This window comes from Octopus bimaculoides, chromosome 21 (genome assembly GCF_046866305.1).
Source record: "Octopus bimaculoides isolate indiv1 chromosome 21, ASM4686630v1, whole genome shotgun sequence".
In the NCBI taxonomy this organism is placed as follows: domain Eukaryota; kingdom Metazoa; phylum Mollusca; class Cephalopoda; order Octopoda; family Octopodidae; genus Octopus; species Octopus bimaculoides.
Window position 1 is genome coordinate 30,572,778 of NC_142948.1, and position 25,000 is coordinate 30,597,777.

Sequence of the window (25,000 nt, forward strand, 5' to 3'; positions counted from 1 at the left end):
GCGTCTTATATTCCCACCTTGAGGAATTGGTCGTAACGGCGGAGAGCTTCGTGCTTTCCTCCACCGCGGGTAAAAGGCTTTGAGGTGGATCGAATTCTCACACACAAAACACTTCTGATTTTTTTCTTTCTATAGAAACTGACATCTGTTTGCATTCCCACCAAATTGAAAAAAAAATCAGGAATGCGGACACAGATCATGTGTTAGTAACCAGCTGGAAAAGATGTTTTCTTGAGGCTAAAATGTAGTAACATCGTCGTGCATAGGACTGCCACGTTGCGTTGGCAAATAGACTTTACTATATAATTATATATATATATATATATATATATATATATATATATATATATATGGTGGTTGTCTACTCCTTAAACAGAGTTTGACCACCTCCTGCACCTACACCTTAGCCCTTTCATGGCGTCTGATGTGGCTTTTTAAACCAGACAGTGTTTTGAAAAAAACACCCACACATATTGCACCTCTGATTTGCACTACCAATACCTGCAAGTAAGTTCTGCTCATTGTGGATCCTAACATGTCTTTTAAGACCCCCATTGGATTTGCAAACCCTCTGGCACACACCACATTCAAACGTGTGCACAGACATATAATCAGAATAGCTGGGTGAGGTTTGTTTTCCATGGGTTCGCAGGTGAGATTCTCTTGTCAATTCTCTTGTCACACCGGTGAAAGTCTTCTTGGGCTAATAAGTGGGGGTAGTGCAGTGCAAGCTACACCCACTAAAAATTATTCATCTGCACAGGTACTTCCTGTACTCCAAATCTTAGTAAAATCATTCATATATATATATATATATATATATATATATATATATATATATACATACACATATATATATGTATATATCAATGTGCACCGGCCCCCTGACTGATATGAGGCCCCGCTTGCTAGATCAACTGGTTATCAAATAAAGCTCAGTATTCTTCTAGCCCTCGTTCATCGTCTCTTTTTAACCAAATCCAGTGGTATACACACACATATATATGGATACATATATGTGAGCGTTTGTGTGTGCGCGTGCGCGCGCGCCTGTGACAATCAAATGTCTTCAGTTTCACTTTGTCTTTCTTCTCAAATGAAGTACCAGAATAAAAACATGCTGAGGTTAACATAACCGACGTGAGAAACCCGTTGAACCAGAAGAGCAGTTGTCCGTTCAATAATTGAAACCAATGAAAAAAAAATAATAACAGAAAGTAAATAAATAGAGCAAATAAAACATCAAACCTGTACAAAGATCCTTGAACGATTGAAATGTTACCGTTTTCTCATCAGTGCGATAAGGGACGGGCAAAGCTGCTATTGGGCCCTGAAAAGTTAAAATGATGATAACAGGTTGTTGTAGTGACAGGACAAAAACTTTCAAAATAAGAAAAAAAATTGCAGATAAAAGACAATATGTTACCTTACAAGCTTCTCTGATACGTTTCAAAAGAGGCACTGTCATCTTGGGTCCTCTGCTACAGTTGAGACCTACAACTGCAGCTCCAGCTTCTTCAAGTTTCCTGCAAGCTTCCTCTAATGGGATATCATCCACCGTGTGATCTTTCCAAGTAGGGGCAAGGTTTATTACTGCAGGTAAACCTGCGATAAAACATAAAATAGAGTGAAATAGATTTGTCAGGGTTTGTGCGATAAGTAATCCAGTTCTATCAAATGAACTGGAAATTCGTTTGGTTATCGTGCTAAGTGACTGTGTATTTTTTTCTCCTTGTTTCTCTCCTTATTTCTTTCTGTGTTCCTTTCAGTTGAAGAGCGTAGCTCGAAACGTCAAAGACTTTCTCTACTCCCGAGCGTTAAACTAATACATCTGTTTGTCGTCTACACCACCTGTCTTCGTTTGTTGTTTTTTTCGTAAATTCTCCCATATACGAGAGGCAGTTGTGTCTTGAACGTAGTTCTTTGGTAGAACCAGTGAGCTACTCTATGGAACGCAGCTGGGCTTTTCATTTACGAATACAGGACATCCGATGGGCTACCAAACTTCTACCATGATGCATGGTCGAATCGAAGCTATTGTCAAAAACATTTGCTCCAGATGCCACGCAATGGCATCTTGTGGTTTCGAAGCGCACTTCTTAACCAATCAGCTACATCTGCATCCAAAATTCCATTTCCAGAATCCCATATGGGCCCAATTTTGCATATAGAACCTAGTATGGTTTTTTCCAGACATTTTTAAACGTGCATCTTATATGCCCTCAAATATGTATATCCTCATTTTCATCCACCGTACTTCGGGGGGGGGGGCTTTCAAAAAGTTCCCACCACTGTTAATTCTTTCGTGACTGAGTCGTTAAAAATAAACATGCCTACATAAAAAAAATCACTCACCATCACCATAAGCTTTAATGGCTTCCAAACACAACGAGGCTTCTGCGAGAGAATAGAAAGTTTCTCCTAAAATGAAATCTGCTTTTTCTTCTTTCGCCCATATCACTTGCTCCTGAAAGTGAAATGAATCTCATTGAAATATATGAAATACAGGTATAGGCTTGGATGCGTGTTTTCGGTTTCGTGACTGCTGAACAGATCACGGGATAATTTACCTAAACATATACTCGGATTATTTTAAGCTTTGTCGCTAAGATTTGATACACTTTTTCTCTTTTTACTCTTTTACTTGTTTCAGTCATTTGACTGCGACAATGCTGGAGCACCGCCTTTAGTCGAACAAGTCAATCCTAGAACTTATTCTTTGTAAAGCTAGTACTTATTCTATAGGCCTCTTTTGCCGAACTGCTAAGTTACGGGGACGTAAACACACCACCGTTGGTTGTTAAGTGATGTTGGGAGGGACAAACACAAACAAACACACACACACACACATACATATATATATATATATACATACATACATATACGACGGGCTTCTTCCAGTTTCCATCTACCAAATCCACTTACAAGGCTTTGGTCGGCCCGAGGCTATAGTAGAAGACACTTACCCAAGGTGCCACGCAGTGGGACTGAACCCGGGACCATGTGGTTGGTAAGCAAGCTACGCTACTTACCACACAGCCACTCGGAAATTTTGCAAAAGCACATCGTTTACATATGTGTGTATGCGCGTGAGAGAGAGAGAGAAAGAAGGAGAGTGAGAGTTTTCCAGATTGAAAAACAAACTTCCTTTGTTATCTCAGTCCCCAAGGTCCTTAAAAAAGTATTCTCATCCCTTCTCTTCTTTACCAGGGTAAACGATTAAAAATATAGAAAAAAAAAACCATAACTTGGAATCAAATTCAATAAAAGACTTTAAATAAATAGAAATCAACCTTAAACATAGTGTTGACGGTATCTACAGCGTCCTTGTCGCTCGGGTTGTAAACAGTCGTGTTGTTTAAGTTCCCCGCCATTAAAGTTCCTGTGTTATCAGCCACTTCGCGTGCTATTTTCAGAGCTTTTCTGTTTAGCTGTTCAACTTCATTCTGACGTCCGACTATGCCCATCTTGTGACGGTTACCATAATACTGTGGAGAGAAAACAAAGAAAGAAAAATATATGGATTCACAATAAAGTCATAATAGGTAAACAGAACAATATGAAAGGGTGAGAGAGATATGGTGGTGGTGGTGGTGGTGGTGGTGGAGGAGGAGGTGGAGGAGGTGGTGGTGGTGGTGGTAATGGTGGCGGCGGCGGCGGGCGGTGGTGGTAAAATCGATTACATCGTCCCCCCCCCCCGCCCAGTGTCCCACTGGTGTTTAACTTGTCGGTTTCGAAAGGATGGAAAAAAAAAGGTAAAGTCGACCTCGGCGGAATTTCAATTGAGAACCTAGCTGCAAATGAGAACCTAGCTGCAATTGAGAACCTAGCTGCAAATGAGAACCTAACTGCAATTGAGAACCTAGCTGCAATTGAGAACCTAGCTGCAATTGAGAACCTAGCTGCAAATGAGAACCTAGCTGCAATTGAGAACCTAGCTGCAAATGAGAACCTAGCTGCAAATGAGAACGTAGCTCGGCTGTCGTGCTAACGATTCTGCTCACTGTGCAAAAGTTGAGACGCTTTTTTGGTGCGCTAGTAGCGAAAGCAGTAATATTTTGAATCAAAGACCTGCTCACAAGTCGGGGTGCACATTGTATGCAACGTGTAACTTATAGAAGCTAAACAGATTTTTGGGGTCAGTGACGCATATCGTTTAGACAATTAACATTCCAAAAGTTTAACTCGTGAGTAGAAGCAGATTATATGAATATTGGCGATTGGGGGTGGGAAGAGATGAAATCTACTGAGTAAGCCAATTGGTGCGTGAGAAAAATAGAAAAAAGCAAAACTTGATACATATGTATGTGTGCATATATAAACATATATATATATATATATATATATATATATAGGAGAGTATTGTAGTTAGCTTGAAGCATTGTGTATTGTTTGTAAAGAATAAAAAGTTTAGGAAGGTATAACAATGCACTATAGAACAAAAAATAGACTGTGTACCTGTTGTAACTTGGTAAACTATAGTCCGATGACGATAGTGCATTGTTATACCTTCCTAAACTTTTTATTCTTTATATATATATATATATATATATATATATATATATATATATATATATATATATATATATATATATACTAGCAGTATAACCCGACCTTGTCCGGGTGTGACTTATTATGCCATCTACGATAAGTCTTGCTAGCTGAAAATCAACTAAAAAAGAAAGCCTTACAACGAAAAACCCTTATGATGTAAATATGTTCATAATTCAAAAGACGGTGAAATTAATAGGGAAAGTCTGAAGGCTGTTTTGTGTAAAATTATTAAGCATACGTAAATTTCATCCGTGTAATTGGCTATAGAAATGCTTGTGCAAAACAACTTTTTGCGCTGCCCTGATTATACATAGCAGGGTAATCCCTTTTCACAGGAGCTAGGATGGCAATTTGTGATGAAGCAATTGCTGGCGATCTGTTGCTAAACAGTTTTGCCAGAATTCTATCAGATTAGGCAGAAGGTGTTGATGCACCATTTTGCATTATGTTCAAAGTAACTACTGGAATGTGGTGAATTGCTGCAGTCTGTGGCTGTCATTTTAAACTGGTTGCTGTCTTTCCCCAGCAAACTCTCTTCTTTGGAGGCATAATCTATGTATATATTAAACAGAACAACAAAAGTTATAATAGATAGCAGGGTCGGTACTTTTCACATATCTGTAATTTTTCAGATTAACACCCGCACGATTACCCAACGCTAATCCTAACACTAACCCTAACACTAACCCTAAACCCTAACCCTAACCCTGACCCTAAAAAACGTAACCGTAACATTAATCCTAAACCCTAACCCTGACCCTAAAACCCTAACCCTAACATCCTAGTGAAAATCGTGGTAAATTTACAAAACATTGACGAACATGAGTTATGTTTTACTGAATGATTGTGTACTTGCACGTGTATGCTTTTGAGAGAGCGAGAGAGGAAGAGGTAGAGAGGGGGAGAGAAAGGAATAGGGGTAGTTAAAAGTTTTCTTATGACTGCTTCTCTTCACTGCCTATTACTTCATTAGAAATCTAAGGATGCACATAAGTACATAATAGAGAAAAATGAAACAATTATGGACGACTTGCTCCGAAACACCACCGAGTGGGGAACACTTCTCAAAAATAACCTACAGTTGTTTCCTTCAAAATTCCTACATGCTTGAAATGTACATAGCTCAAGGTACATTTGTACAAAATTTCATGAAAAAATATTCATTTTCCTGGAAGTTAAGAGGAATTTAAGTGGAATTTCCGAATATTGTACCCCACCCCCTTCCAAAACACTTTCACCGAAAATTTTTGTATATTTGGAATCTACATAATAAATAATATATGCATAGAAAATTTCATTAAAAAATATTCATTTTTATGAAAGTTATGACCTTCCAAAGTTGGGGGATACAACTCTGTAGTTATGCCATCAATGTTTTGTAAATATACCACGATGTGAATGATTGTGTTTACTTGCACAGGTCATGTATGTGTGGCTGTGTGTGTTTTTACGTATCTATGTTATGAAAAATAGGTAAAGAATACTGAGATGAAAGTTTAATCTATGACGTTGTATGTATCACTTTCTCTCTCTCTCCCTCTCCCACTCTTACTCTCTATTTTTATGTTGAGCGCGTGTGTAAGAATGACGTTCCAGGTAGAAGGGATGAAATATAAAAGTTGCTAGAAACAACAGCCAAATCTCCCTTAAACCACACAAAGTAAACGGAATTTTTAAAATCTAATTACTGCACTGGAAAGTTCAGATCGAGAAAATTCCATTGATGTAAAACAATTTACGAAAAAGTGGAAAATGTGGATTTCTATAAGCTTTCAAAAAGGCTTCACACAGACACACAACTTCAGATTTATATATTAAGATATATATGTATGTATATATATATGTATGTATGTATATGCATGTATGTATATATATATATATATGTATATATGTCTATTATATATATATATATATATATATATGTCTATTATATATATATATATATATATATATGTCTATTATATATATATATATATATATGTCTATTATATATATATATATATATATATATATATATATATATATATATTGTTAAATCGAAGAAAATATGAGAAGCCTTATATGGAAAAGCATGAAACGTTAGAGAACTGAACTGACAGTAAGGCATCAGGTATAAGGGCAGGCGAAAATTCAAGAGAGGAATCTTCCAAGGGGACATTATGTCCCCACTGATCATTGTGCTGGGAATGATCCCCTTGAGTGAAATACTACTGAAGACTAAGCTGGAGTATGATCTGGGAAGAGGTAAGAGAAAACTGAACCACTGAACCACGACTTGAAGTTGTTCACAAAAAGTGAGGCAGAACTGGACAGCCTAGTCCAGTCTGTGCGGATTTTCTAGAATGTTATTAACCCATTACCTACCAGTGATCTCATATGAGATCACTTAAAAATTACAAATTTCGTAATTATCTGTCAATATTTATACATATCTAACCTTTTTGCTATATCTACTAGGTATATTTCTCTGATATTCAAATGAGGTTTGCTAATTTTTCACCCAATATCTCGCTTATTTCCATTTAAAATGTTATTTTGATCATTCCAGCGTGTTTCTAACGCTGTTTTATGCTAGAAATCAAAGTTTCATAAAAAAAAAATTCCAGTTAATAGAATTATGGGAGGTAATGGGTTAAGATGGAGTTTGTGCTCTCAAAATGTGTTACGATGGTGATGAGACGAAGAAAGCTTGTCAGGACAGAAGGCATATGGATGCCAAGTGGTGAAATGATGAAGGCAGTTAAACCTCAGTCCAGTTATAAATACTTGGGAATACTTGAGGCAGGTGGAATTAGACACAACGGCACGAAAGGAAAGACCAAGAAAGAGTCCCTGCGGCGAGTGAGAAAAATATTGGCTTCAATGTTGAATGCCATGAACTAAAGTTCGGTAATAAACTCGGGCGCAGTCGCAGTAGTCCCTATGGCGCTGGAATCTTAAAGTGGACAGAGGAGGAGGAGCTAAAGGAGATGAACAGGAAGTCAAGAAAGCTCCTAACGATGCATCTACTTCGTGGATTTTTCACCTATCGTGGGAGGATTTGGGAACGTAACACTCGCGAGAGTTGAGGGATTATTGTACGTGTGCATATCCATGCGTATGTGCGTTTGTGCATGCATGTGTGTGAGTGCTTTTAAACATACAGTGAAAGCCAAAACGACGTCACTTCCTGCATGGACGAATTCTTCGTGCATATTTTTGACAAGATTTGGGCGTTCTATGACCACTTCCGGTACCATTGCACCAGATTTCAGATATCCACGTCTGTTGAACTCGAACATGTATCCCTCCGCAGCAAACACTTTCTCCCCAGCATTCAAACGTTCTTGTAAACCTAGAAAGACAAAATAGACAAAAAAAAAGCAACATTATTTAACCGAAAATGTATTGGATTGTTTCACAAATTCTTTTGTTCTTTCTTGTAACATCTTGTTCTTTATTTTATTTCTTTATTGCCCACAAGGAGCTAAACATCGAGGGGACTAACAAGGTCAGACAAAGGGATTGAGTCGATTACATCGACCCCCAGTGCGTAATTGGTAATTATTTAATCAACCCCGAAAGGATGAAAGGCAAAGTCGACCTCGGCGGAATTTGAACTCAGAACGTAACTGCAGAAGAAATACCAATTTCTTTATTGCCCACAGGGGGGCCAAACATAGAATGGTACAAAACAACTGATTGGGATCAGTAATGCGAATGGTTTACATAAATATGACTTTAAAAATTTTATAAAATATAAAAAATCGAATGATATTAACAGTACGTTAGACAACACAAATGAAGCGATGATCAGGCCACGCTCCGACCTCACAAGCCCCAATCTATCGCTGGCACCTTTTTTTTTCCTTTTTTTTTCCTGACTATTCACACGGTTCCTTGCACGCACAACACTCGTGCAACATGCTTCCATCTCTTTTGGAACGTACACTCCGACAGACATCTCCTCTCCAGTCACACTTTCCTTTTCAAATGAAAAGTAAAAAATGAACGTAAATTGTGGCCAGAGATAAAGTTGCCTGCCTTAATTCCTTTTATCCTCGTCTTCCATACTATCTCTTTCGCTATTGCTACAACCATGAGAAAACAATTCTTACCTTCGTTTGTTAAAACTCCCGGTGGGTCAATTTTTATAATTGACTCAGTCGACAGCTGTACTCTTCCTTCGCCGGACAACAGGTGTTCAGCATAAGCCCACATTTCAGATATCTCCGGACACTGAACAATAGCATGAGGGACGGTTTCCCTGTCTCCCCCGCATCTTGGACAGGTCGGCGACTGACGCTTACCGTGTCTTGCAAGCCTATCCCAAACGGGCAAGGCACCTCTGTAGCATTGCCAGGTTAAGGACTTTTGGAAGTTGTCCAACGTTCTCAACCCGAATGTACGGTGAAACAAGCTGTCCAGTTGAATAAACCCGAGACCTAGAGTCACCCCTAGGCCATCGTCGCATTCAGACTCTACCAACCCACTATATAAAATCCGTGTGGAACCCGCACCGCTGGCGTTGCCCGAGCGCCGGAAAAGCAAGAGGGCCTTACGACACTCTTTATGCCATTCACTCGACCTCGGTCTACGAGAACACCAGGCTTCCTGCTCGCAAAAACTTTTGAACTCGGGGAACATTTGTCTGGCCAGCGGAGACCACACCCGTTCACTATCCAGGAGAATCCAGAGGTGCCTCAATCTCAACGCATGCCTGCGCATCATTAACCAAGGCATCCCTAAACCTCCCTTTAAAGGCTTTTGACAGCAGACAGAGCGTTTCACAAGTGGCGACCTGCACTTCCACAAAAAGCTCTCTCCAACCTGATCAACCACGAATCCGGACAAGGCACGACGGTTAGGCGGTAAGTAATGACCGATGCGATAAACACATTGGCCACCTCCGCCCACCCTTTCAGGGATAGCCACCGCCAAGACCAGGTCTTGACTACTGCAGCCACCCTGCTCAATACCTCCGTCCAGTTCTTCTCTATCTGGAGGCCTGGACCAAACCAAACTCCCAGCAACCTAACCGGTCCCTTCGTCCAGCGGCCAACAGCGATGTCTGAAGGCATCGACTTGCCAACCCAAGTGCCGAGTTGTAAGCCGACCGACTTTTCCCGGTTAATCTTTGCTCCTGCCACCTCCTCGTAAGCCTCAATAGTCTTACCCACTTCACGGTAGGCGTGCTACTGAGGTTACGCTGATAGTGATATCATCCGCGTAAGCCGTAACGAACTTCTCTAGACCTGGTTCTCTCGGAATGCCACTCAACCTCCGCAGTAGTGGCTCGAGAGCCACCACATACAAAAGCGGTGAGAGTGGACATCCTTAGAACGGCTTCGAAAGGAAACCGTTCACCCGAACTATCGAGTCAATGTTGTGGTACAAAGCAATAAACCACCTGAGGAAGCCAAGACCCAAGCCGAACCGCGCAAGCACAGTCGCCAGGTACCGATGGTCAACCCTATCAAAAGCTTTAGACTGGTCCAAATGTACCAGTGCCCCACCTTTGCCAGATTTATTACCAACCCTCTCTATGGTATAGCGGATAAGATGGAGGGTATACTGAATGGTTCTGCCTGGGATGGCACATGTCTGTGCCTCCCCGACTATACCATCCGCAACACGCGCCAACCTTTTCGCTAAGACCTTGGCCAAAATCTTCACTTCTGCGTTTAACAGAGTGATGGGCCTGAAATTCTCTATAACGTCCTCCTTGTCCGGGTCCTTTCTGACCAACGTCACTACTCCCCGGCGCACAGATCTGAGGATAAACCCATTTTGTTGCCAGTTCGCGTAAACGTCAGCCAGTAGATGCCCGAACAAGTCTGGCATACATTTATACAGCTCATACGGAAGACCATCAAGTCCCGGCGACCTACCCGCTTTACAGTCGGCCAAAGCCTCCTTCACCTCCCCAGGCGTGATTGGCCCTTCGCAAAACTCCGCATCCGACCCCGAGAGACACGGCAGACCGGCAAGAAAGTCCTCGAGGGCTCTCCGACCATCAGGCCCGCCGTCACCACCGAACAGCTGGGCGAAGTACTTCCGAAAGGCCTCACACATTTTCTCGGGTTCGTTTATCAAGACACCATTATGGTTCGTCAAAGACCGTATCTTGGAACTATTTCCTTGTCGAGCTTCCACCACTCGGGCCCATTCAGCGGCCTTGATTCCTTCACTTCCCATCGCACGTAACTTAGCTCTGGCAATACCTCCCATGTGTTGGGCTTCAAGATGCTGGTTTAACTCCAGTCTTTTCACCTTCACTTGGTCCGCATTGCCAGTCCTCCAGGCTTCTTCTAGTTCATTAACTATACCATCTCCTATTCTACGTCCCTTCTTAGCTAAACTTATGCTAAACCTAATAGACTCATATTTGATGGCTCTTTTTAGGGCGTACCACCATTTGTTATTAATGATGGTACCTGTCAATGCCCTCTGAATTAACATCTTGATCCGCTTTCTGTATTCCTCAATCGCCAAAAGGGATGTATTGAGTTTCCAGTAGCCAGATCCCTGACTATGTAACTTGTCTATTGTCAGTTTATAGGTAACCATCTTGTGGTCACTGTATCTGACTGGAAAAAATTGTGGACACTTAGCTATAGACTTATCTGTTTCTCTAATTAAAATCCTATCTAGATATGTTCTGGTAGACCCGTCATTATTTGACCACGTCCACTGTGGAGTGTTCGGGTGTTCCAACCTATATGGGTCTGCTAGCTGAAAGTGACTTAGTAGATCCCGTAAGCCTGGGTTACATTTTCTGTTCGTGTTCGAGCCAACACAATCTGTGTGTGCCTCACATATTGTGTTAAAGTCTCCTAACAATACTAGCGAATGCGACGTGGCCAGGAACTTGCCCAGGTCACGAAAATATTCACTTTGCGGGCCCATTAATATTGGGTGCATAAATAGCAACTAGCCTGATTATCTTGCCACAACTGAATGTCAGGTCCAGAACGACCAGCCTGCCTTCTGGATCAGAAAAAACCAACTTTTTCTCGGTTACCCGGTTTCTTTTTAGTAGGACCAACACCCCACCCCCATCTCCCGCCCGACTCGGAGAAACGTATTTCTCGTAGCCGTTCAGGAGGAGGGACAGATCTCTTGGCCTCTTTACTCGGGTTTCCGTTGCAACAATCACATCCAATTTTCTTGACCTGATGTCATTTAGGAAGCGTCCTTGCTTCCAGCTAGACAACAGGCCACGAACATTTAAACAACCAATGTGAACAGACATGTCTTACCTGTTAATCAGGGCTTGTCCGGTGGAGAGGGACTCTTCACCTTTTCTTGACATAGGGTCGGAGGTGGCAAGTCTTGAAAAATGGACTGGTTAAATTCCAGTCTCATTGCCGATACAGATGTTCTGTATGTATTTAATAAAATCTTATGAGTCTTTGAATCCATTTCGTATAGTTCATAATTTTGAAATTTTTCAGACAGTTCAGCTATTCTGGTGGCTGATTTTTTTGCTTTTATTTCTCTCATTAAATCAACATTTTTGCTGTGAAGTGCTACTATCCCTCTGTCCTCCACTTCTTTCCTTGTTATTTGTGGTCGGTTTCTTTTTGCTGCTTTTGTTGGTCGTTGTTCTATAATAGTCGCCACTCTCGGTTGAGCTGCTGATTGTATTTTTTCTTTTGTTTGTTGTTTTCTTCTCGTCTTTTTCTTCTTTTTCTTCTTCTTCCTCTTTCTCCTCTTCCTCGTCTTCCTTATTTTTCATGCAGTTCCTTCGAATGTGGCCTAATTTGCCGCACAAAAAACACCGGGGCTTTCGACCCTCGACAAAAACGTTGAGGAGCAACTCCTCCCCAACTTTTATTTTTTCTGGAAGTTGTTCAATTACAGCCTGTTCTCCTTGAATTAATAAGTGGACCGTGTGGCCTATCCAATATGGTTTTTCGGTGACGATAGCTTGAAGTATATTTACCTCATCTACCTTCTTTGCCAGGACCGCCGCCATCAACCACATTGGGTGAATTTGAGGTGGGACCTTTGTTATTTTTACATTGGATGTCCTCATCCCCATGTAAATCGGTATCAAAATTATATCCTCGGTTTCCAAGGGTTTTACAGAGTGCACTTGTGCAGTTTCAATGTTTTTAAAATGTACCTCAATGGTACCGAATTTTTTGCCTCTTGCTAGATACGTAATGTCCTGCCATATGAGCTTTAGACCTTGTTCAATTCTTTCTTCGCTCACTCGCTCGATTTTCCTTCCTTTTTTGCAGTAAACTTTTAAAATAATTGTGTGTGTGGGGGGGGGGGGGGTTCTGTTAATAATAATTCTTCCGGTGGTTGAACTTTGACAACACCGTTTTCAATTTTTAACATGTCTTTGTATTTCAATATGTCGCTTTTGTTTGTCGACAGCTGGCGGGTTCCACCTCCAACCGCCGACGCAAAACTTCTTTTTTGTTTTTCTTCTATTTGTATGTTTTTCACATTTATGTTCCTCCTTGTAACGATACAATTTGATAGCTTTGGAAACTCCTCTTCAGAAGAATCCGAAACTTCTCCAAACAATAAATTTTCTATATTTTTTCCTCCGGTTGACTCCTCTTCGCCAGACGAAGATACATTATTCGGCATCTTGCCAGCAATTACTGTTTCCCCCATAGGAGAAACACACGATAGTTTTCAAACGAAGACTATCACACAATAGTTATGACAAGAACACACAAAAACAGTTAATGGAAACTTGCACTTACTGTACAGACGCACTCAAATAACTAGTAACAATCCAATCTCACGGAGTCGCTACACCGCTAAGCACCTCAACCGGTGTCACGCAGACGAAATACCGCTAAGCATTTTCGCCCGACGTGCTAACGTTTCTGCCAGCTCGCCGCCTACCTGTCACAGTGTCATCATATCTTTCACCTTTTATTTGTTTCAGTCATTCGACTGCGGCCATGCTGGGGTACCATCTCGAAAAAGTTTTAGTCAAATGTATTGACCCCAGTACTTATTTTTCAAGAGCTTGGTACTTATCCTATCGGTTTCTTTGGCCGAACGGCTAAGTTACGGATAATAATGCCCTGCTTAACTTACGAAAAGAGAAAAATATTTCTTGTATTCATACGGGAAAATATATGTTCTCTAAATTTAAGTAATCGATAAATACATAATCAAATCATAGAATAGCAAACCTATATAATATAATATAATATAATATAATATAATATAATATAATATAATATATAACATTAATAACTTTTTGACATCAAGATATACCTCTCACTGAAGAATTTATTTAAAACCTTTGAAGCTTTACTTCCGCTAATATAATTCTATTCTTCCAAAATATTTACTTAACTGTGAAGAGATGTTGGCGTAGGCTCCTACCCCGGCATCCGAAACTCGGAGTTTTCTTCATGGCTATCGAATAAGTGTCACATATTTTTACAGATAAATTCCTCTATTTACATAATATCGAAGTCTCTTTATTTCTTTTGTTGTCCTATGTATGTATGTATATATATATATATATATATCCTTCATTCTTTCCCCTTTTCTTTCTCTCACCCTGTCACTTCTATTCCAGCCTTTGTACTTACTCCCTTTCTCTTTCTCCCTATTGTATTCCTAGCCTTTCTCCTTCTCCTTCATCCACCCCCCTTCTTTTCTTTGTCGCCCCCTCTCCCCTTTACTGTCTCTCTCCTCTGCCTGTTGCTGTCACTTGACCCGCGGACACTTCCTCTTTTCCTTCCTTTCCTGGACTGTCCCCTTAGCTGACCAGTTGGAAATTCTGTCCGTTCTCCTTCTTTCCGAACATTTTCTAAGAGTTACCCGCTATTCTCATCTCCTTGGCCCGCCAAGGCCGTATTTTGTTCGTCTGTTCGTCTACGTCCACCGTCCTAAACCACACTCTGTGTCTTTTCCTTGTTTTGTTTTCTTTCGTTTCGTTTGCCTCTTGTCCTTAATTCTACGCAAGAAAACCATTTTTGCGTGCACCGCCAGGTGGAAAGCACTCAGTCTTATCGTTAAAGGTGCGCAACTGAACAGCACCATTGGACTAATCACGATCGGAACCCGCTTGGTGAGAGGTCTGCTCCCTCGGGAACTGAGCTACGATTAAACAACAGCAACAACAACACCAACAACGATAATTACAGCAGCTGCGTTTTGCGTGGGACAGTACATGAGCTGCTATGTTGCTCACCCTTATGCTAGAAGCAACAGCTCTAACTCCCTCAAATTTTTAGTACTGTCTTGAAACAGAAAGGAAAGGAATGTAGTTCTCGATATTCTACGTCCAAGTAAATAAAAGACGAGATGGTCATGGCTGGAAAATTTTCACTGATAGCTGTCTGCCGATTCAGTTGTGACAACAAAGAGAGGAATCTCCATGTGGTCACTTGACCCGCAAAAAATACCAGCCAACTGCTTCAAAGTACATGCAAATGTTTTCAAAGGGTGAAGGACATGCTATGTTAACCCTTTAGTTGGTAGTTGGATTTTTTTTAAGTGTGGTGGTCGTGGTTAGAAATTGCTTTTGATCCTGGGGTGTGGATCGACAGATCAGAGCTGACTTGGAACTAAACAACAACAACAACAACAACAACAAATGAGGATATCTCTGAGTTTTATTCAACGTGCTAGAAATAGCAACTAAATCTCCTTCAGATAACACACCCTTCTGTAATAACAAACGAAGAACACAAAGGTCAATGTTCTGTCTACTGCTTGCACACACGCGCGCGCGCACACACGCACAAACACAAGCACACAAACACACACACACACACGCGCGCGCAAAATGAAGGTGTGATAATCGCGGCTGGAAATCCTTTTGGTATAAATAATTACTAAGACTATCTATCTACTCGATCAGGACTGACCCGGGGCTAAAACAAAACAAGGAAAACATAAGAGTTTTTCAAACTTACTTTTACTAGCAGCCATCTTTTCTTTCGTTTCAGTTTGTAGTTTTCGTGTATTTTCTTTTAGCCTTCTCTGATGCTGTCTTGCAACGCCAACTGCCAAAGTGTTACAGTGAGAGCGTCTGCTTGCAAAACGCGATGTCGTCGTTCTTTCTTTGGTTGCGGCGGCGGCGGCGGAGGGTGGTGGTGGTGGTGGTGATGATGATGATTATACGTTGACAGCTGCAGCTGTGGTGCTGGCGGTGGTGCTGGTGGTGGTGCTGGTGGTGCTGCTGGCGGCAACTGTGGTGCTGGTGCTGGTGGTGCAGACGGCTGTAGCGACAGGGGGGGGGGGAAGATATCACAAGTGATGTTAGTGGTGGCGGCGTGGGATGTGCGGCGGGGCCCTTGTAGTGCAGCGTAATGTTAAGTTGTTAAATTTGTTAACTGAATATTTTGGCTAACTGTATTTGACTAATAATGGGAGAAGCAGCAACGGCAACTGGGTTGGTGGTGGTGGTGGTGGATTGGTGGGACTGAACCCGGAGCCAAACTGTTGGGAGGCAAACTTCTTACCAAACAGCCACTTATGTATAATATTTATGCGTATGTGCCTATGTGCGTTTGTGTTTCTCCCTACTACTACTTAACAACCGATGCTGGTTTGTTTACGTCCGCGTAACGTAGCTGTTCGGGGAAAAATAAGTACCATGCTTATTAAGAATAAGTAATGGGGTCGATTTATCCGTCCTAAGCCCTTCAATATAACGCTCCAGTATGGCCGCACTCTAATGACTAACACAAATAAAAGTTGTGTGTGTGTGTGTGTGTGTGTGTGTCACTACTACTTGGCAGCAGGTGCTGGTTTAGTGATACCCCAGTAATCTACAAGAATTTATCAAGTAGCTAGCGTGAAAAAACCTCATAAGGGAAAAAATCCATCATTTATTCCCGAAATATATATTTATATTTATATAAGGGCATTACTACGAAATCATGATCTATAATTTAGTCCGTTTTTAAGGGGTTGGCTTTGAGAGTTGCATTTTCCTCGCATTCGGTAAAAATGTGCTTTTTATAGTAGTCTGACCTTTGAGTCCCTCATGGCGTGAGGCGTTATTGTATAGTAATGCCCTTATATAAATATATATATATATATATATATATATATATATAGGAGAATATACGAAAAAACAACAACAGACGAGGACAGGTGGTGTAAATAACAAAAGGATGTATTAGTATGACGCTCGGGAATACGGAAAGTCATTGACGTTTCGAGCTACGCTCTTCAACAGAAAGAATACGGAGACAAGGAGCCAAATGTTCGTGTGGTACGGCTGGTATTCGCTGTCACTAAGGATGGTATCAAAATACCATCATTATTGGCAGCGAATACCAGCCTTACAATCACTCTCATATTTACTTATATGTTTGTGTGTGTGTGTATCTGTAGAAATATATATGTATATGTGTGCGTGTGTGGCGGGGTGAGTATGTGTGTGTGTGTATTACACTGGAGAGCAAATTAAAATTTTTGATCTATTGAACTAGATTTGACAGACAGCTCTTGGTAATTTGGGTGCGCTGAGCACGAATTTTTACTCGGTTTTGCTGTATTAGGTGCTGGTTTTGGGTGATAAATTTTGATAAAATTTTTAAAAGCAAGTCTCTGATCGCTTTTGTGATCGCTTTTCCTAACAGCGGCAAACCAGTACCTGACACGTCTCGCTCTGCACATTTATACCTATGTCCTCACGTACAAGTATGTTTGACTAATTCTGAACTGAAATAAAGACAGTGAATTTAGTTAAGCGGCAGTCAAAGAAGAATGGTTTAATTGGATATAAATGGATTGCGTTACGAGAGCAATTTTTGCTTATATCAAAATAACCTTCTGACACAATTTTTTGCCCATACAGGTGTGACTAGAGCCTACTAACCATGAGACCGATTGCTACTTTTGCCTTGTCAAGTCTTCGGGCTTCACTAAGAAAAATGAATATTGTGTCGAGTACTCAAATTTCAACACTGCATTACGACATGTGCTACGTTCAAATGGCATCCCCATTCCAATATTCTTAAGATTCTGCCACCACAAGAATTAGTTGAAGATGTTCCAGAAAATATTGTTATTCGTTCTGAGGAGTCTGACTGATTCTGACCCTAGCGTATTTGAAATTCAAAATGATCCGTAAAAGTTTAACCAGGCCGTGTTGAGTGATCTTGTAAGCGATCTAAATTTGCTAATTTCGCACAAGGCCAGCGAGTTCGGTGGAGGGGTAAAGTCGATTACATCGACCCCCAGTGTTCAACTGGTACTTATTTTATCGATCTTGAATGGATGAAAGGCAAAGTCAACCTCAACGAATTTGAAATCAGAACATAAAGACGGACAAAATGCCAATTAGATTTTTGTCCGGCCTGCTTAGCGATTCTGTCTGCTGACCGCTTTATGTACGCCATATATTGAGTAATTCTTTCATCTCGGTTCTAATGCCAAAAATACATTTATTTATGTAGATATAATTCCTTCGAATTCATGCACCGATTCATTAACCGCCATATTGGAACAGGTATATCTATGCTACAAGCTAATCATGTATATATTTAATGAATGTGCAAAACATTAAATGCTTCACAAACAATAATAAAATATATCGTAGATACTATTTATCGTAAAATCTATAATATCTCATATCAATATGTCATATTTTATGGTTTCTAGCCATGTTTATTACCTGGCCTAGTTTTTTCTTTTAATACATGAACGATAACGGAAGTGAGTATGCAGTTCGTTTAGATACCAGTACATATACTTATGCACGCACGCACACACACACACACACACACACACACACACACACACACACACACACACACACACACACACACACACAACACACACACACATGCACACAGGCCTATATCAGTGAGAGAAAGACAGGTTGTGTGGAGAAATCTTTCTCCAACTCATCACATTCTAGCAATTTCTTATTTCGCTGTTCAGAAACACTCCCCCACCACCACCTATGTACGTATCATGCATTCTTCTTGCCGAGTATTTTCCGCCGAACTGTTTAAAACAATTGTTATAATCGTGCATACGTTCAATTCTGTCTGATGTTGGATTCCATGAAACCCGGAGTGTAGATCTGTGAAGTTTTTCAACTTCAATATAACTCATTCTCTCACTTTCTCTCGTCTTCTCCTCTCTCTCTCTCTCTCTCTCTCTCTCTCTCTCACTCTCTCTCTCTCTCTCTTTCCCTTCCACGCACACACACACACACACACACACACACACACACGCTTTCTTTCCTTTGTGCCTCTCCTTCTCTCTTTCTTTATAGACATGTGTCATAGACATACATCATATAATCCTTTAGGACTTTTCAACAGAAACTGAAAAAAAACATTAAAATCATTAAAAAATCCCCCAAAACGGCACTTTTTCTGATAAAACCAAAAACATATACCTTGTAGACAACAGCACATACTCAGAACTCTTACATAACAATGTTATTAGTAATTACACTAAAGCTAGACCACAAGTTGATTTATACCAAATAATATAGGAAAATGAATGGGGTATTTCCCTTGGCTTGTAAAATAAAATATATTAGTTATATATATATGAGGATCCCTTCCAGGGGCCCACAAATTGCTTAGTAAGTTGTTGCTGTTGCAGTTGTTGTTGTTGCTGAATGATGATGATGATGATAATGATGATGATGATGATGATGATGATGATGATGATGATGATGATGACGATGATGATGATAATGATGATGATATTGTTGTTTAACCGATGGTCAGCCTTTATGAAGCAGATCTATTGATTAAAGACATTGCCACAGTTACCACCATTTTTGTTTCTTCGTTTTGATTTTTTTGCTATTTTTCGTGGGGAATATTGTATCCAAGATTACCTAAATCAACGTGTTCTCGCATTTCTGTCTTCTTTTTTTTTGGGGGGGGGGATTAAGCGCGATTTTATAGACAACTGGTTTAGTGTTTAGGGCATTCGGCTCACGATCGTAAGGTCGTGAGTTCAATTCCCGGCGACGGGTTGTGTCCTTGAGCAAGACACTTTATTTCACGTTGTTCCGGTCCACTCAGCTGGCAAAAATGAGTAGTACCTGTATTTCAAAGGGCCAGCCTTGTCACACTCTGTGCCACACTAAATTTCCCTAAGAACTACGTTAAGTGTACACGTGTACACTGTGGAGTGCTCAGCCTGTTGCATGTTAATGTCGCAAGCAAGCTGTTCCGTTGATCGTATCAGCTGTAACCGAATAAGTCCTAGGATCGATTTCCTTTTTTTTTTTTTTGCAGATCGAATGACCATATCCACGATAGGTATGAAAAACGAACTGAAGATGTTGCCGTATGTATTTATAAAAATGGTTTTTGTGGCTGTTGTTTTGTTCCAGGTCAAGACTTCTCCTGAAGACCTCATTCCAAAACTTTCTAGTCACAACTAGACCTTCTTTTATTTTTCCAGTTACTCTATCAAATACTAACATATCGCTTTTCCTGTATTTTAAGACAGTAGTAGTAGCAAAATAAAGCTCCTTCCCGAGTAATAGACTCATAGGGGCCGGTTTCCTGCTTTCCATACCGTATATGTTCCCCATCTGGACGGGACGCTGGTCCGTCGCAGGGTTACTCACTTTTTCTAGCTAAGTGTACTGGAGTAACGTGAAAGGAAGTGTTTTGCTCAAGAACACAACGCATCTCTCGGACGGGAAGTCGAAACCACAGTCTTACGATCACGAGTCCAACACCCTAACCACTGAACTTCGCGCCTCCACTAAGATGGTAGAGTCTAATCTTGAGTGACATTTGGCTACAATGCATAGCTGAGCGTTCCTCAGATTCAGGCTCCGTCTTGCATAGGAAAGACAACTTAGTGTATGTTTACATAGAGATGTAGAGATATATTTTATCATTTTGTCAGAAGATTAACGGCAATGCTTAATTGCAAACAGAAAGTGTTAGTATTGATTGTATGTCACAAAGACACAAATATAAACTCTACTCGCGGTGTTAACCAGTGTATATTTACAATTTGCTCATGTCGACATCTTTGCTATACTATTCATAAGCTTTTGTTAATCTTATACACATAATCATGTTATTTTCACAGTTTGTTGATTTTTCTGTTATTTACCTCTTGTTCTTCAACACCGGATCAGTTCTGGTAAAGACTATAATCAAAATGATCTGGCTGCTGCCATTCTATCTTTTTTCAGACCCCTATTTTTAGCGATGGTCGTGATATATATATATATATATATATATATCACTCTCATATTTACTTGTGTGTGTTTTGTATTTTTAACACAGCACGCCTGTAAGAGATTTATACTTCGTAGACGAAAATCACGGTATTTTGCCTGTCAACGGTGTTGGCTATTATTAATGGCTATTTAAATTTTATTCTAATTCGATTCTCTACACCATATATGCACATCCACATGCATGCATACATACATACATACATACATACATACATATGCATATGTGTGTGTGTGTGTGTGTGTATGTATACATATGTCATGTGATCATACGTGATCATGTGACCGACGATTTCATTGAATCTGACGAGAATAAGATGGTTATGTGTATAAAGATTTAAGAAAAGCTTAAGAACAATATGGCAAGGATGTTGACATGAGCAAATTGCAAATATACACTGGTTAACACTGAGAGCAGATTTTACATTTGTGCCTGTGTCACATACAATCAATACTAACACTTTCTGTTTGCAATTAAACATATCAGTTAATCTTCTGACAAAATGATAAAATATATTTCTACGTCTTTATAGAAACATACTTCTAAACTTTATAGAAACATACTCTAAACTCTAAACTCTTTTCTATGCAAGACACATACCATTTTGAATATCCTATTCTACTCTAGGCACAAGGCCTGAAATTTTGGGGGAGAGGGCCAGTCGATTAGATTGACCCCAGTACGCAACTGGTACTTAATTTATCGACCCTGAAAGGATGAAAGGCAAAGACGACCTCGGCGGAATTTGAACTCAGAACGTAACGGCAGACGAAATACCGCTAAGTATTACGCCCGGCATGCTGACGTTTCTTATTTCTTTATTGCCCACAAGGGGCTAAACATAGAGGGGACAAACAAGGACAGACAAAGGAGTTAAGTCGTTTACATCGACCCCAGTGCGTAACTGGTACTTAATTTATCGACCCCGAAAGGATGAAAGGCAAAGTCGACCTCGGCGGAATTTGAACCCAGAACGTAAAAACAGACGAAATACCGCTAAGCATTTCGCCCGGCGTGCTAACGTTTCTGCCAGCTCACTGCCTTACCACAACCGGCGCTGGTGTGTTTACGTCCCTGTAACTTTGTGGTTCGGCAAAAGATACCGATATAATAAAGTACTAGGCTAACAAAGAATAAGTCCTGGGGGCGATTTGTTCGACTAAAGGCGGTGCTCCAGCATGGCCGCACTCATTAGCATAATTAGCAATTTTTCTTTATAGTACACAACCTTGCCTCACGATATAGATGAAGAGTCTAAGCTGAAAAAGAGGGTGAATGGCGTCGTCTCCTTACTCCGACACTCTCCAGACCAGGGCTGGCCAACCTGAGGCCCGCGGCCCGCATGCGTCCCGCAGGCTGTTATCTTGCGGCTCGGTTGATATTTTCTTGATATGAGTTTATTTAAACAAACATTTAAAAAATGTTATCAAAAATTAAAGATTATAATAAAAAGTAAAAAAGAAAGATACTGTTTTTGCAATGATAATATTTCATGTTGAATCAACGATCATTCATTCATTGTTTGAATAATAACATGAGAAAGCGAAATCCTTTCAATGCTGTCATTATACAAGCTGCCCTCCAAAACCTTTCTGTGATTAAAGTGGCCCGCAATGTAATTCGAGTTGGCCAGGCCTGCTCTAGACCAATACCGAAAGAACGCCACATGGTTTTACGAGTTCCACTACACCGGTATATTTGATAATCTGGTCGTACTCTGGTGACAAAGGCCAATGTTGAAAAATTAACGGATCTGTACGGCAGCAGCAGCAGCACCACCACCACCACCACCATCATAAACAGCCAACACAATCATCACCTGCCTCTACCGCAATCACCACGGCCACCATCACCACCACTATCGTCATCTATAAAGAACGATAACCCTATTTTGGCGGCTGACGTTGAAACAAACCAGAGACAAAGTTAACTGAAACTAGGGACGAAAACATGCCTGCTGGGAAAAGTAAGTTTGGAAAATATCGCACCATGTTGTTGTTGTTGTTGTTGTCGTCGATGTTGTTTAGGCCCTGGTCAGCTGCAATCGGGTAGAAAGACTTACCAACCAAATTAGAAGGGATAGCCAGCCGTGTCTATCACGTCGAGATATTGTATGCGTGTATACGTGTATCTGTGAGAGAGAGAGAGAGAAGGAGAGGGAGACAGAGGGGAGACAGAGAAACAGAAAAGGAGAGAGTGAGAAATGCACACATGCGCGTGTGTTTATATACATATTTATATGTATATATACACACATATGTGCGTGTCTATACACACACACATAGATAGATAGATAGATAGATAGATAGATAGATAGATAGATAGATAGATAGATACGTATGTATATATATACATGGATATGTATGTATACTTTTATCCTTTTATACTTTGATATGTGTGTGTGTGTGTATGTGTACAGGATGATTCAGAAGTCGCCATACATAAGGACAATTTATTTTTTCTATAATAAACAGTTTTTTTTTATTATTTAACTGTTTCTTATGAAAAAATAAATTTTTCCTTTGCCATATATATATATATATATATGGCAAAGTATCAAAGGATGAAAGTGTATATACGTATGCATATTACATATCTATCTATCTATCTATCTATCTATCTATCTTTGTGTGTGTATACACACGCACATAGGTGTGTATATATACATATATACTTCAAATATAAATTCCACCAGTGCACGTGTACGCCATGCGAATATTATTATAATCAGTGACCCAAATACGTTCAGATAATGGAATGTAGCGTTAGCTTACTATACTACTACTACTACTATTACGACAACCGCGATTACTACTGTACATCTGTACATCATCAATTAACGTCACCACCGCCGGCACCATATAATTATATAAATATTTATTTATATATATATATATCTATATACATATATATGCATGTGTGTGTGTATATATATATGTATATATATATATATATATATATATATATATATATATATATATATATATATATATATATATAAATGTATCTTGAGACAGAGGCAGAGATTGGGGAGAGAGGGGAGAGAGAAAGAGATAGCTGAATACGAAAAGAGTCGAAAATTAACGGTTTCGCTCTGTACCGAACTAGCGCTTTATTCTAGAGCAAATGTAGCCGAGACCTAAATGCAGGTTATTTGTAACGCTATGCCTTGGGGAAACTATGTAATATATATATATATATATTTCAAAACGCGGTGTAGATAAAACAGGGGACAACTGATGAAGGGAATGTTCTTTATGTTACCTGTCTCGTTTCTTTCGTTGTTCGAAAAAAGTTCGTTTTCTATGTTTTTGTTTTTTAATGTTCTCTTCTCTTATTTTGTCTACGTTTATTTTTTTGGGTGTCCTGTGCCCATATATATATGCATGTATATATACATATATATGTAGGTATGTACACATATGTATGTATATATGCATATATTTATATATTATAGGCGCAGGAGTAGCCTACTTACCTACCACATGATTCCGGGTTCAGTCCCACTGTGTGCCACATTGGGCAAGTGTCTTCTACTATAGCCTCGGGCCGACCAAAGCCTTGTGAGTGGATTTCGTCGACGGAAACTGAAAGAAGTGTGTGTGTGTGTGTGTGTGTGTGTGTGTGTGTGTGTGTGTGTGTGTGTGTGTGTGTGTGTGTCCACCCACCATCGCTTGACGACCGATGTTGGTGTGCTTACGTCCCCGAAACTTAGCTGTTCGGCAAAGAGACCGATAGAATAAGTACTAAGCTTACAAAGAATAAGTACTAGGGTCGATTTAAAGGCGATGCTCCACCATGGCCGCAGTCAAATGACTTAAACAAATAAAAAAATAAAAGAGAAAGAAAGGATATATATATATATATATATATATATATATATATATATATATATAATGGTGATGATGACGATGATGATAACGATGACGACGGTGATAATGATGGAGTGATAAGTAAAAAAAAAGAACAAAAGAATTTTTATGACAATCCGTTTAAAACATTTTCCCCATTTTGTCTTTCTAGGTTTACAAGAGCGTTTGAGTGCTGGGGAGAAAGTGTTTGCTGCGGAGGGATACATGTTCGAGTTCAACAGACGTGGATATCTGAAATCTGGTGCAATGGTACCGGAAGTGGTCATAGAACACCCAGATCTTGTCAAAAATATGCACGAAGAATTCGTCCATGCAGGAAGTGACGTCGTTTTGGCTTTCACTGTACGTTTAAAGCACTCACACACATATATGCACAAACGCACATACGCATACATATGCACACGTACACAT

At 40.1% G+C, this 25,000-nt stretch overlaps 2 protein-coding genes across 4 annotated transcripts in view; one reads left to right on the plus strand and one right to left on the minus strand.

The window, feature by feature from the left end:
• Positions 1-15,610, minus strand: part of LOC106880067 (betaine--homocysteine S-methyltransferase 1) — a 16,341-nt gene extending 731 nt beyond the window's left edge. The window contains exons 1-6 of one of the 2 annotated variants that reach the window (XM_089339002.1): positions 15,444-15,610; positions 7,698-7,888; positions 3,294-3,488; positions 2,356-2,467; positions 1,427-1,605; positions 1,249-1,330 (exon numbers count right to left, since the gene is read on the minus strand). In XM_089339002.1, coding sequence (XP_089195128.1) covers positions 1,249-1,330; positions 1,427-1,605; positions 2,356-2,467; positions 3,294-3,488; positions 7,698-7,888; positions 15,444-15,459 — 775 coding nt within the window. In that variant the 5' untranslated portion in view covers positions 15,460-15,610. Of the gene's footprint in view, positions 1-1,248; positions 1,331-1,426; positions 1,606-2,355; positions 2,468-3,293; positions 3,489-7,697; positions 7,889-13,262; positions 13,401-15,443 lie in introns of those variants that run through there. The other variant, XM_089339000.1, reaches the window with a different exon arrangement.
• Positions 15,611-22,360: 6,750 nt separating this feature from the next.
• The window catches only part of LOC106875610 (betaine--homocysteine S-methyltransferase 1), an 8,974-nt gene continuing 6,334 nt past the window's right edge, over positions 22,361-25,000 (plus strand). The window contains exons 1-2 of one of the 2 annotated variants that reach the window (XM_014923827.3): positions 22,361-22,683; positions 24,741-24,931. In XM_014923827.3, the coding sequence (XP_014779313.2) occupies positions 22,668-22,683; positions 24,741-24,931 (207 nt within the window). In that variant the 5' untranslated portion in view covers positions 22,361-22,667. Of the gene's footprint in view, positions 22,684-23,858; positions 24,012-24,740; positions 24,932-25,000 lie in introns of those variants that run through there. The other variant, XM_089339003.1, reaches the window with a different exon arrangement.